Here is a 13,613-nt window from a genome sequence, read left to right on the forward strand (position 1 = left end):
TGCTCAAGCCCCCCCACCTCTGTCTCCACAACTCTTGGCGTTCCTTTCATGTTGTTGTCCTTCTCTTCTCTGCTGTGTTTATTATTTCAGAGACTTTCTTTGAGTGCACCCTCATAAGCAATAGCTCTGAGACTACACAGACACTGCCACTCAAAAAGACAGACATATGCCCCTCTGTCTCGTTGTAGTGTTTTTGGTGTGATGACACCCAGGTGTTTCATAATGGAAGCAGCAGACTGGAGAGTCCCTCACCACTCCAGATTGTTTTCTATACAGATTGAGAGTATATCTGTTGAGGGAGATCCAGGTTTAAAGAAGACACTACTTTGAACCCATGATTTTAAATAACATCTTCCCACCGTCTGTCCACATACAAAACAAACCTTGTCACGTCCGTGACTCATGCCAGCTAGTCTGTAATAATCACAATTAAAAGTTTACCCAGAGGACTTGCTCTTTTTGTTTCGGTGTTTTTTCAACATACACAACATTCTTCCGGATGCCATGACTCTTTCAGGCCAAGAGGGCTGATTAGAGACAGTGATAAAGCAGTAAAAGCTTTGGAATGCAACATTATTTTGTTAAAGGAGCAATAAACAAGGTTCTGTCTGACAATAAAGCAGAAACAGACTATTTAAAGATATTGTGAAGTGATGTTATCTGAGCTTCTCCTTGCTTTGTTTACACCGCCGGGCTGGCCGCGCATGTTTTTAGTGTATGTTAGTACATGTGAGCAGCTCTGATCTGCTCTCATACGGCGGTTACAGCTGATATGATAACGTTGTCCGCACTGACAGCGTTGTTTTGCGAAGACAGAGCACCCACCCTCAGGTTACCCCTCAGGTAAACACTGTTAGCTCTGTCAGCACTGTTGCAATTGTTTATACTGTTGGCGCTGTTAGCACCATTAGCTTTGAGACGCAGGCTAAGGCGTCGCCATGTTGAGAGCTGTTGCCAGGCAATCGAAATGCTCCCAATCTTGTATTATACACCTTTAAGACATTTTTTCAATGAAGAATAACGCGTTATAGAGGAGGAAATTTAATGTTCAATTTTCACAATTTAGAAAAATGCTTCTCAGAAGAACTCGCAGGACCAACATGTTGTTCTCACACCATCTTTGTCTTCCTTTTGTGTGGAATAAGTAGATCAGTGTTACACCCAGACTACATTGAGTTGATATGCAGGACAAATTGAGGAACTTAAAAAAAGACAAATAAGTCTACAGCCATGCATCTCTGGATATTGCACATTGCTATTTTTTTTCGCTCAATGAAACTAACATGCGTATAATGACACATATCATGTTTACCATGTTCAGTTAGCATGCAGACATTTGGTAATTAGCACTAAACACAGAGCTGAGGCTGATGAGAATGGAATAAGTTTAGCAGGTATTTAGTCAGAAACCAAGTGATTGAAAACAAATAAATTTGACCTGATCATGGCGCTACATGAAAAGTCAGGGGATCATTCGAGGTAACACTGTTCATCCTGAGGGGGGATATGAGTGTGTGAACCATATTTCATGTCAATCTATGCAACAGTTATTGAGGCATTTCACTCAATTGCCATTTCAGGTAACATCATTATAAGACAAAGCAAAACACACATTCTGGAAACAGATGTTCAGATAATGAAGTTGTCAAAGCCAGCGATTATCTATCATCCACGCCCCATTGTCCTTTTAACCACATCTCTGCTGACATCCAGTGGCCATGACCAATCACAGCAGTATAATGCAAACTCAGTAATCGACTCAGCTATTGGCTGCATGAAATACCATCTTCAAGCCATATGATCTGAGAAGTGCTTGTCCTCTGCACTCTCTGCCAAAGACTGTGCAGCGTTCAACCTTTCCCTGAGGCAAACTTCACACTTCTGCTCCCTCTCCTTTACTCTGACAATGGAAACCACTCACAAGCCTGCACAAACCAAAACATTTCTAGTGGAGCCAGACAACAGCTTTTATCGCAGGAGCCCTAAAGATATGTGCAGACACACTCCTTTAAGAGTGTCTGTCTGCACATGCTGCACAGTTGTCCCGCATGCTGGGACAACTGTGTAAAAGGATGTGGGTTCATCTTTAGAAGGTGAGCAGCCGATGTTTGATAGCTAATCCCTTGTCAAGCCACATTAGTTGTCACATGTCGGCGACGCTAATTGCACAAATCCAACAGGTGCAAGTTGCGTAAACAAAGTACATACTCATACTCTTTAGCAAAGTCTAACCTATTCAATACATTTACAAATGTATATTTAAAATATGATAAATCTTGCCAAGAAAATTACATTTCCTGTTATGCTCTGTAGTGGCTGTATTACTTAAACCTAGAGCTGAATGGACAATATGGCTGTTCAACTTCGATTGCATGACAAACTGTTGATGAAGGTCAATTGTCATTGTGCCAGATAAATCTCTTAAATTCACTTGTGACCCCAGTGTCTGACCGCACCATCGGGTTCTTGCCATCTTTAATCTGATTGGCTCAGTCTTTGTCCCTGACCAGGTAAGCCCCACCCTCAGGCTTTAGCCTCTGAGCTGCTGTCGATCCAGGGATACACACCATAAGGTGCTGTCTACTTTTTAGTGTACGTGTGGCTGGTGTTATCTATTGTTGTGTCGGCATTGTTTATTCCTGAAAACCTCAGTCTGTCTGTATTGAGTGGTGTTTCGTGGCTTTTTCAGGGCTTTGGGAATCAGTGATGTTGCTTCCATCACAAGTCAAGAGATGATGGAGACTGACAGACAAGCTGCAGAGGATTTGACAGGTCAGTACACTGAACAGCATATCCACGATACCTCAGTTGAGTGTCTATTTACTACGCATTTGCAGAGGAGTCCTGATCCTGAAAAGCCCACTCACCCCAGCCACCCCATTCAAACACTTGCACAAACACGACAGTGCATGACAGACATTTAGTCACACACCTTAATTCGCTTGAAATATAACTGGAGTTGATTATTGTGGTGAAAAAGAAATATGGCCAAGTGTCCAAGCAGTTGGCTGTACGGCAGATATACTGCTAGAAGAACTCATTGTTACTCTTCTCTGTGCTTGTAGAAAATGCAACCCCTAGGAAGCCACAAAGAAAGAAGAATATAAATCATAGTGTCGACTCTAAACTGTTGTTAGGTCAGAGAAACGTGTAGAGGAGGAGGATAGTGGGCTACTATTCAGCTGGTTTGCTCTCTCAGCTAAACCCACTTTAAGGGGATTTGAGGAAATTACACAGAGCAAGTGTGTGTACTTGTGTTGAGAAGGTCTCAACCTATTGATGCTTCTTAGGACGTGTTGTCATCAAGACACAGAATAAAGCTAGGTCTAGCCCACTCATTCTTACCGTAGACAGGGAAAGGATGACCATGTTTAACTCATCGTGTTTACCTCTTCCCTCAGGAAAAACTGGTCCCTGAGGCCTTACTGAGCCCAATGATGGTCCTCATTGAACTGAAACGGAGTATATTTCAGGCCAAGGCTCTAGTCGGCTCACTGCTGGTCCTCCTGTCTCTGCACACAGCCACGGGTATACTGCCACGTCACGTTTGTTCGTATAGGAGTTCGGTTCTTGACCAGCATGAATGGGTTTCTTACACTCTGCATATGTGTTTGCATTGACACAGGAATGTCAGGGTGGGGTGGATGTTTGGATGGTCAGGATGTATTCACAAGGATCAGAGAAAACAGCCATTCGGGAGAAGTTGTCACTGAACTCGTGGCTGAAACCCAAATGGAGGGGGTTCACTGGAGCCTGACTGGAAAAGATGCCGATTGGTTCTTCTTGGATGAAAGAAGCATCCGGCTGAAAACATCAGCTGACAAGGTCCTCGACCGAGAGGTAACTCAAGGAATGCTTGTAATACTGTGGGGCTGCAATGAGGATAACTATGTTTACAGCAAACTTTCAGAGATTGAGCTTTACAGCCTTGTCCTTGGACCAAACACAATCTCTTACCGTCATCCTCTACGTAGCCAGCTGACTTACATCATGGCAGCTGCTAAGGGGTCAACCAGATTAACAATCTCACTCTCTATCTGTCAGTCTACTTCTGTCACTATATCCTTAAAAATATATCTATTTCAGGGCTTAAAACCATTTAATACAGCTACAAAGTATCAACATTGAATCCTCATCAAGTATTCTTAGCATGTGATCAAAATGGTCCTTAACATTCACATTATTAAACAGTCTGTTTAAAAGCATCAATTCCTCCCTCTAGACATGTTGTCTTTTCAGTGCACCTGATGAAACATGAGGATGTGCATTTCTTAGACTGTAATCATGAGAGGAAAAATAACATAAAAAAGAACAAGGAATATATGAGGTGTGTACGCTATTATTTCTTAAATCTTTGGTGTACATGCAAAAGTGCACAAATACAAACGGCTTTGAAGCCTGGGTTCAGTTTTTGAAAGCAGCTTGAAAATATTTCCACCTCAGGCTTTTAATATGGAATTGAGTGTGAGAGTTTTTCTGTCTCATTACAAAGTTACCCTTTGGTTATCATCATTTCGTATTTGTGTTCAAATATTTGAATATATCGAATTAGGGATGTCCCCGACTAACAATTTACATAGTCGTTCCTGATTGGTTAAGTCTTGCCTTTTGTCGACTGATCGACAAATCATGTGGGTTATTTTATGCTCATAGATCCCGCTGTTAAAGCTTTACGTATCTGCAGAAAAATAGTAAAAAAAGATGAATGTTACTGCCGCTTTGGTGGAATAATGGAAAGCGCAGTTTGTTGTGTGTAGGGTGTTTGCATGTGTGTGTGTTGTGTAGTGGCAGCTCGGTCTGTAGCACTGTCACGTTTTTTCCCCCTTCTTGCTTCTCTTGGTTGTAAATAGAACATTCAGTCCAAATTCCATTTTCCAAATCGTAGCAATCCAAAATGAAGTGACAGTCAACAGGAGAGTGAGACACAAAAATGATTTTACCACCTGATTTTAGAGAATCGTTCATATATGCATCTAGTGCTCTGATAGTTCTACGTTCTCATGTGACTGGTCTGATTAATACATGTAGGTCTGTTATTTGATTTTGAAAGCTATGTTGATATTTATGAATAACAACGTTATTTTGTTACCACATTTACCACTTACTATCTCTGAGACCATTCGACTGTGAGATTGACAGCCAAATCCGGCTCCTTAGATCCAATATTCAAATAGTCAACAATTTGGGGTCCCTTCTTTATTAAATAAAGGACTTCTTTGTTTCCTCATATCTGTTGTTGTCTCTCTGTCAGGCTCAGGGTCCTGTCCTAATGGCTGAGTTATCATGTTATGAGGACGACGCACTTCAGGTACACTTCATTAACCTTCATCTTACCGATAACTCTTTAGTGTTTCATCCCACATTCAAACCTAGCCAGACCTTAATTCACTTGAGATAGAACAGACGTTGATTGTTGTGGTGGGGAAGAATTCTGGCCAAGTTTCCAAGCAGCTGTCTGTACGGCAGACATACTGCTAGAAGGACTCATTGTTACTCTTCTCTGTGCTTGTAGAAAATGCAACCAGGAAGCCACAAAGACAGGAAGAATATAAATCACAGTGTCGACTCTAAAGTGTTGTTAGGTCAGAGAAACATGCAGATGAGGATGATAGTGGGCTACTATTCAGCTGGTTTGCTCTCTCAGCCACGCCTAAACTCACTATAAGGGGATTTGAGGAAATTACACAGAGCAAACCTCTATGTGTCTTTTTTTTTTTTGCTGGTGTAGAGTGCGTACAGAATTGTGGTGGAGATTCTCAATGAGAATGATAATTTGCCTGTGTTTGCAGAAGACATGGTCCGGTCTTTTACCATCAGTGAGGTGAGGCACTTTCACAAATACAAGCACACAAATCTGTGCATGCGTACACAAAACATACGAGACTAAAGTGCTGAAGTGTTTCTCTGCCTGCCTTTCTACCTGTGTGTTTTCCAGCTGACTCCAGTGAACACTGTGGTGTTTACTGTCCAGGCCACAGATGCAGATCATGACAAGATCATTTACTCCATTGACCAAGCATCAGTAAGTTCTACTCTAGTTCTAAACGAATAGAAAAACACCAACACAAAAATAAGCATTGTTAATGTCTTTGTGTGTGTGTGTTCTTTAGCCGGATGCAGAGTACTTCAAGGTTGATCTCCCCAACAGTGGAGAGGTGATCCTGTCCAAGCCTCTACTATGAGACCAAAACACTGCTTTCTGTCACCATCCACGCCTCGGTAAGCTATGTACGTCTCAATTTTTACTGTTTTAGAATAAATGCATGCACATATACATCTAAATGAAAGCCATCATCCTTTCCTGAAAATAAAGTAAAGATTTGATTCCCTGATTTTCCTGACAATTACTGTTAAAGAAGATGAGCCCTATTTAATTGTTGTTCTCTTTCAAATTTGCAGGACAAGTGTAATGTCCTCTAAATACATTTTAACTTGTCGTTATCTCAGGAAATGAGCACTGCTGAGCACTTCAATACCAGCACCAACATCACCATCAACATCCTGGATGGAGATGACCAGTACCCACAGTTTATGCCCTGCCAGCTGCTTTTCCACGATGAGACCAGTCACATCTGCACCAGCCCTGTGTACACAGTCAATGTCACAGAGGGGGAGGAGGTCAGATGCTACCCCCCCCCCCCCCCACGAACACACCACACATAACCTGTGTTATACAAGAATGTCCATTAATGACATTCATATAATATCCACTGACTTCACCTTGCTAAGCTTAACATAGACACTACAGTTAGCTGTTTACTGAACGTGGCTGTGTTTTGCATATCAAAAACCAAGGATTATGACCAACAAATGTGTGTCATGTTGCAGGACATTGTGTTGGATTTCTCTCCTGGTCCCATTCATGCAGTGGATGGAGACAGAGAACTCAGCTCTCCACTCAGCTATGCCATTCTCTCAGGTACCACAGATAGACCACCAACACAATTTCATGTGCTGTGCTGATAACTGTTTGTGTTCATGCTAGGAGACGATGATGGGCATTTCCTGATGGACAGAGAAACGGGGGAGGTGAAACTGATTTGTGTGATTGGAGACAGACTCACAACTCCAGAGCTGCATCTCCAGGTCATGGTAAGACTCACATACTCAGTGTTTACAGGAGGCTTGAGACATTCACTCTACTTTCTCACTCCCAATACCAATCTGTTTTCTGTCTTTCTGTGTGTCTTGCACCCAGGCGTATCAGGACGACGACCCCAGGAAGTATTCTGTTGCTACAGCGTTGGTCCGAGTTCTGGCAGTGAACCAGTTTCATCCAGAGTTTGACATGGCTGAATATCAAGGCTTTGTAACTGCTGGAAAGAGCACTGCCTCTCTGGTCAATACTTATGGCAGCAAAGCACTGATGTTATATGCACATGATCAAGACTTTAACCATGTACGCATTGCACTACTATTCCACACACATAACATACACAAACACAGTGCAAAAATGCTCAAAGCAGATCTGTATTTTGAATTTATGTTGTCACCCATCACCTCTTTTTTCTCCACAAACAGGGCTTCAATCCCATGATCCACTTCACCTTCAGTCCTACATCCAATCACACGGAAATGTACCAAATCACACAGGAGGGTCTTCTGATCGCCAGGACCAATCAACTCCAAGCAAGACAGAAACACGTTCTAGAGGTGAGCCTTGATTTGATTGAAAACTCAATACTAGCGATTGTAACCGCACATTTACATTATGTCAGCTCACAAATATAAATTTTAGCTTTAATTACCATAAATGTTTTGGAAGATTCCCTAATTTGCATGAATGCCGATTGAGATACCGAGTCCTTCATTAGGCTGACTGCATAAGGGGAAAAAATGGAACAACCCAAAGGTTTTGGCATGCACAACAAAATAACTATGAAGTGTTGTGTTTATCTACTACAGGGATTCCCAAAGTGGGGTGCGCGCACCCCTGGGGGTGCGCGAGCTGCCTCTAGGGGGTGCGCGAGAGGAAAAGTGTAATGGCGGTCTGATGGTGTAATAATATTAAATATAAAAAAAAAATGTAATTTTAATTTAAAAACTGTCAGGTGGGACATCTGAAGCCATCAGTCGTAACAGAGGAGAGGGACAGAGAGAGAGAGAGGAATCGGAGGCGAGGGGAACGGAGAGGTGCGTTGGGGAGAGACCGGGAGAAGAAATCGAGCCAGAGTCAGAGGAAGATGAGACGGAGGAGACCGAAAAGGAGGAAGGGATAGCACAGACAAATCGGGAGCACATCGGCCCATCGCGGAGTCAAGGTGAAAGAAGAGGAAACGAGAGTGAGCATCAGACTGGGAAAAAAGGAGGAAATATGATGAAGAGTATCTGTGTCTGGGCTTCACTTGGATTGGCAACGCAGATTCCCCAAAGCCACAGTGCGTGGTGTGCAGTGAGGTTCTGGCTAACAGTCTGAAGCTCTTATTTACGTCGCCACCTGAACACCAAGCATGCCAGTGCAAGTCAAAAGCCCCTTACATTGTTTATATCGAAATTGGAGGAGTTACAAAACAGCCAAAAACAACTGGAGTCTCATTCATGTGTTGGGTCTATAAATGACGCACTACGGGCTTCATATCTGGTTACAGAATAGCGAGAAAGGGGCTACCGCACACAATCGCCGAAGACGTGAGCTTGCCAGCTGCCAGAGAGATGGTGGAATGTATGATTGGGGAGAAAGAAGCAAAAAAGTTGGACATGATCCCGGTGTCCAACAACACTGTGTCGCCGCATCGATGCTTTGTCCGAAGACATCCTGGCTGCATTAGTCGCTCATTAATTGTAAATTAAATGTGATAATCTGCCTCTGAGCCTGTGCGTGTGTGCTCGCATCCGTATTGCTCTTTAAAAGTGACGCCTTGTGTCACTGAAAGTTATTGAAACTTTGTTGCAGTGTTTCAGGGCGTTTTCACACCTTCAGTTCGTTTGCTTTGTTCTGATTCAGGGTTTCATATGATACAATGTTGCAGTTGCTCCTTTGTTCGGTTTGTGTTCACACTGCAACATTTAACAGCGGACTAAATCTTGTAAACAAATGCCACGCGCGAGCAAACTGTTCTCTCATTGGTCTTATGCGGCTATGAAGGCTTAAAAGGCTCTGTTGCTTCTTTTTTTTTTTTTTAATTAAGGGGGGGGGGGGTGCGCGAACCCGGTCGGGATGTAGAAGGGGGTGCGCGGCCTAAAAAGTTTGGGAACCGCTGATCTACTATAATTACATCCATCAAAGTGGAATTAGATTCGTTGAAATAAACTGAAAAACATTTGATGTGCTTTGGAAAATGATCAGCAGTAGTGTAAAGTACACAAGACATAAGTTAATTGGCTAAAACATTAAAATCAACCAGCATGTCCCTAATCTTACCAAAGACAAGACTGGAATTATATGTATTCAACATGTCCGGTTGCAACGACTCAAACCTTATACGTACTGCTACATCCTGCAGTGAAGCTAGTCTTTGTCTTTTATCAAAATCTCATAACAAGTGAAGACACAGTTATTGAAGACGTGATAAAAAGTCTAAATACTTTGCAGGTAACGGCTAGAGACCAGGAGTCGGGAGATGCCACCTTTGCTACTGTAGTGGTGGAGGTGTTACCTGAAGGACAATCAAGTAAGGATGCACTCTCAAGGCTTTTACACACCGGTGGCATGAGTACTTTCACACAGAACATGAATATCATGTTGACAATATCAAGTCTAAGGAGTTTTCTCAGCTTTCTGAGTTAATACATCAACCAATCACTTGTACGGACCAGACAAAAAGTGTAGCCAAGAGCTACGAGCAGAGACATTTCAGAGAGGAGGCACCCCTCTGAGAGTCAGTTTAGTGTATCTGTGTCACGTCGGTTTTGCCATTTTCCCGCCCATTTAGGAGACCTGAGACTTTTAACACCAATGGGAGAAGTGAACATAAACACAGATTATGACCGGTTCATTCACTCCACAGTCACCAACATCAATATTGGACCCAATTTTAAGCCACATATCTTCAGAACATTCTGAGAGTAAAATGTCATTTTACAGGAAGACAAATAAGGAGATGATAAACTTTCTTCAAGACCTTTCTCAGGAACACAATCTCGTAAGATCTGGCAGCCAACATTTGCGAACGCCCTTGCTAACTATTTTTTTACATTATGCAATGTGTGTTAACAACACTTCAAACAAGGTGGGGGATGGGGGGGGGGGGCACACATGTACTTACCACTCACAATAGGAGACAGGAAGTGAATATTTCAAACAATTGGCGAAGCTTGTAATGCATCATCTTTGTTATCGAGCATCTTTGTTTTGAGTAAAACAACACGGACGCTCCGTCGTCTGCACCAAGAATGCAAATGTTTTTACTCACTTCAGCCTTGACAAAGGCCGCACATACCATATCCACTCCTCCCGTTTTTACCTTTCACAATAAAAGCCCTAGATATATACAGCACCCTGCGTAAATGTTTACCAGAGGGAACTCAAATTCACTTTGAGCATTTTGTTGAAAGGAAAAAGTGCAAACTCTTATGGGTATGAATAGTTTTGATGCAAAAATATTCGTAGGCAAGTATTTCCCGTGTGTATAGGCCACTACATGGCATTCTCTCCTGATTGCTGTGATGAGCCTGCAGACTGAAACTATGTATCTGTATGTCTGTCTGTGCACACCTCAGTCCCTCGTAATCCACTGGGAGATGCGCATCCGATAAACTGCACGTTGGGCAATGCCTTGTTTCTGAGCATGGTGTTCATGACTGTACTTGGATGTGTCGTGTCCGTGGTGATGTGGCTGAAGAAGAAACAAAAGGGAAAGCGGGACCCACTGCAAAGAGGCTGTGTGGCACAAGGCAAACACCGCAATGTGGTGAGATCCTTAAACTCTATAATCTCGATTCATATTTACCAAAATTTGTTGGTCAGTGAGTTTCTTCACTGTATTTTCTCCCACAGAGCTTACGGTGGTTCCAACTGGTGAGTTAATTATACTGAAGTTAATATTCATCCTTGTCCTTTATTTCCTGTCCCTTTCCTTAAATAACTCTTCATAGTAGTCATGATCTCCATTTCACGAGTGGTTACAGTTGTCTAATTTGTTAATGTCTGCACTGTCCGAATCCTACTTAAGGTAAATATACAGTTCATACAGTTTGACAAAACTATTCCAAAATCCAAATTATTTGCTGTTTCTGAGGCTTTTGACGACATCACCTGCAGTACATCACCTGCAGTACGTGACCTACGTTTGGAATAAAAACCATCTTCATGACAACTGAACAGATCCATCTGTTGATTAAGGCCACAAGACGTGGTCGGAAGCTTCTGAAAGCGACACAAAAGTTGGACCTTGTTTTGTCAATTGTCTTGTCGAACTGCTGTTTCTACGGTCCGGAATCCCTTCAAGCTGAAGTTTATACAGTATTTGAAGATGTGAGGCACATCACTCCTGATTAATCTTCTCACTCCCATTAAAGATTAGACTCCCTGGCTGTTAGAAGGCCTGGCAATTTCTAAACGTCACAGCGATCATTCGCTTACTTCCTCTCTGCGATACAATAGTGGTTTACATTTTCCACTGTGGTTGCTCTCCAGGAGAGTCACAGTAGCAGCATGCCGCACACGGAGGAAGTACCCTACAACAATGAAGAATATGGAACCTGCAACCCTTCCTTCAGCTTCACAGACAATCCTGGCATCTACACCCACCAAGACCTCCCCTCATGCCGAGGACCCGTTCCACCCAGAACGGCTGCTGCACCCGACACCAGCTTCATCCCCACTGAAACCGCGCTCAGCCCTGTGATCTTCAATAATAATGTTTCTCCACCAATCAAAAGCTCCTCTTGTTCACCCCCCTGTCACCCGGCCATTGTGGATGTGAGCCCCACACATATGGCTCCACCCGAAGAAAACCCTGGCTCACCAACTGATACATATCTTGACCCTACCGAGGAACTACCTAACACCAGTCCTAGCCCTGCAACCTCTGATGCCAGCAGCACTCCACCGTTCACCTGTCTTGATTTACAAACTACAGAAACCACCATCAACGACGACCGTGCCGACTCCGTCACCAGCCCCTCCTCTCAATGCAGTGTTCCATGCAGTCAGACCCGAATTGCTTCATCAGAGATAGACAAACCTTTCCGCAAACCTCGTGTGAAGACACCCCCATATTCACCTTTACTGTCCTCACCCCTCCCCAAGCACACGGGCACACCCCCACCCACCCCTGAGCTTGCACCTTTAAAAGCCAAGCTGGTACACATAGATACATCTCCCCTTGATACACCTCCTGCAACACCAGAGCGAACATCCACGACTCTAAGCGCAGAGGTAGACCAACCTTCCCCATCACTGGACCAAATAGAGCAATCGGAAGACCCCGCTGGGGCTTCAGACGCCGGCAGTCCGTCTCAGGACAGGAGGCCATCGGCAAACTCGGAAAACATGCAGGTCATCCGCCGGGCAGGGGATGTCAATGACGATGGTTTTCTGGGAGATGAAGATGCAGGCAAGAACAGTGAGGATGATGATGATGATGAGTTAGATCCAGCTGACGAAGAGCTGCTGAGAGTGATGGCTCGTTGTAATCCCATTTTTATCACATTTAGGAAGTGATGTCACTATAATATTGCAGGAACTGAGAGTGACGGAGTGGACGACAGAGAATGAAGGGGGTGAGGTGAAGATGGATGGCGATGGAAGCCCATAGAGGACTTTATAAAAATGATCATGTAAACTTTCACAATAGCATTACAATTTTCCACATGTCAGTGTTATTTGAGTAAAAGATGAATTTTCACATAGTCTTATGTTCGTTCCATGACCATATTAAAATGAAAATGGAAAAGCTGTACAGTCTAGCTAATCATTTCAACTACCAAAGCACCACCTTCCAGGTAAACTGCAATTAAAATAGGCATTATGAAAAATATTTGTAGTATAACTTGTTCACAACAAAGCCTTTGGATTTTTCTGTAACGCTAGCTACTATTATTACTTCAGTTTATGTGTTGCTGAGAAATGTAGAGTAGTAATTCAGTTCAAACTCTAAAGCACACAAAGAGATGCATATTGGGCTAAATCTACTTCTCCACTCTGTTACACCAATGCTGCATCCTAAGACCAAAATAACAGGAAAACGCTCAAGCTTGGTTTGTTAGCATTAATGAACTTCAGACCATGCATATTATACCCGCTGTGACAAGACGGCAACAACACCTCACCAACACAACCTCTTATTTTGCTTTGACATAGCAAGAATACCTTTCTTTACTGTTAATGTCAGCTGTGCAAAGCAGTGGAACTTCACATTACCACACATCATCAACAAGGACTGAATGATGTCTGAGAAGGCTATATCGACCTGAATAACCCATTACAGGTAGTATCAAAACTTCAAACGAATCCTGCAGTCGATCCTTTTTGTTCCCAGATCTAGAAAAGAATATTTGTATGTTTTTGCTTGCAGCCAACCACCGTAATGCGACTTGTGATACGCACACTACCGCAGCAGCTACAACCCATACAGCCATACAATTTTCTAAGGGTCTCGTGTTCTACAATAACTTAGACTTGGAATTCTCCTACTTGATTATGCTATTAGGGCATGTCGAATAAAAAATGT

General features: G+C 43.0%; 1 protein-coding gene across 1 annotated transcript; it reads left to right on the forward strand.

The window, feature by feature from the left end:
• Positions 1 to 3,437: 3,437 nt before the first annotated feature.
• LOC306775197 (uncharacterized protein) lies at positions 3,438 to 12,604 on the forward strand (the record flags this gene model as incomplete). The annotated part of the gene is given in 16 exon segments (XM_079265500.1): positions 3,438 to 3,528; positions 3,626 to 3,840; positions 5,252 to 5,308; positions 5,729 to 5,821; positions 5,936 to 6,022; positions 6,111 to 6,175; positions 6,177 to 6,219; positions 6,448 to 6,618; positions 6,829 to 6,919; positions 6,986 to 7,092; positions 7,199 to 7,399; positions 7,522 to 7,653; positions 9,533 to 9,611; positions 10,660 to 10,850; positions 10,937 to 10,957; positions 11,576 to 12,604. Coding segments are annotated over 16 exon segments (2,673 nt in total).
• Between the last annotated feature and the right edge of the window lie 1,009 nt (positions 12,605 to 13,613).

Source organism: Melanostigma gelatinosum, assembly GCF_949748355.1.
Source record: "Melanostigma gelatinosum genome assembly, chromosome: 1".
NCBI classification, from domain to species: domain Eukaryota; kingdom Metazoa; phylum Chordata; class Actinopteri; order Perciformes; family Zoarcidae; genus Melanostigma; species Melanostigma gelatinosum.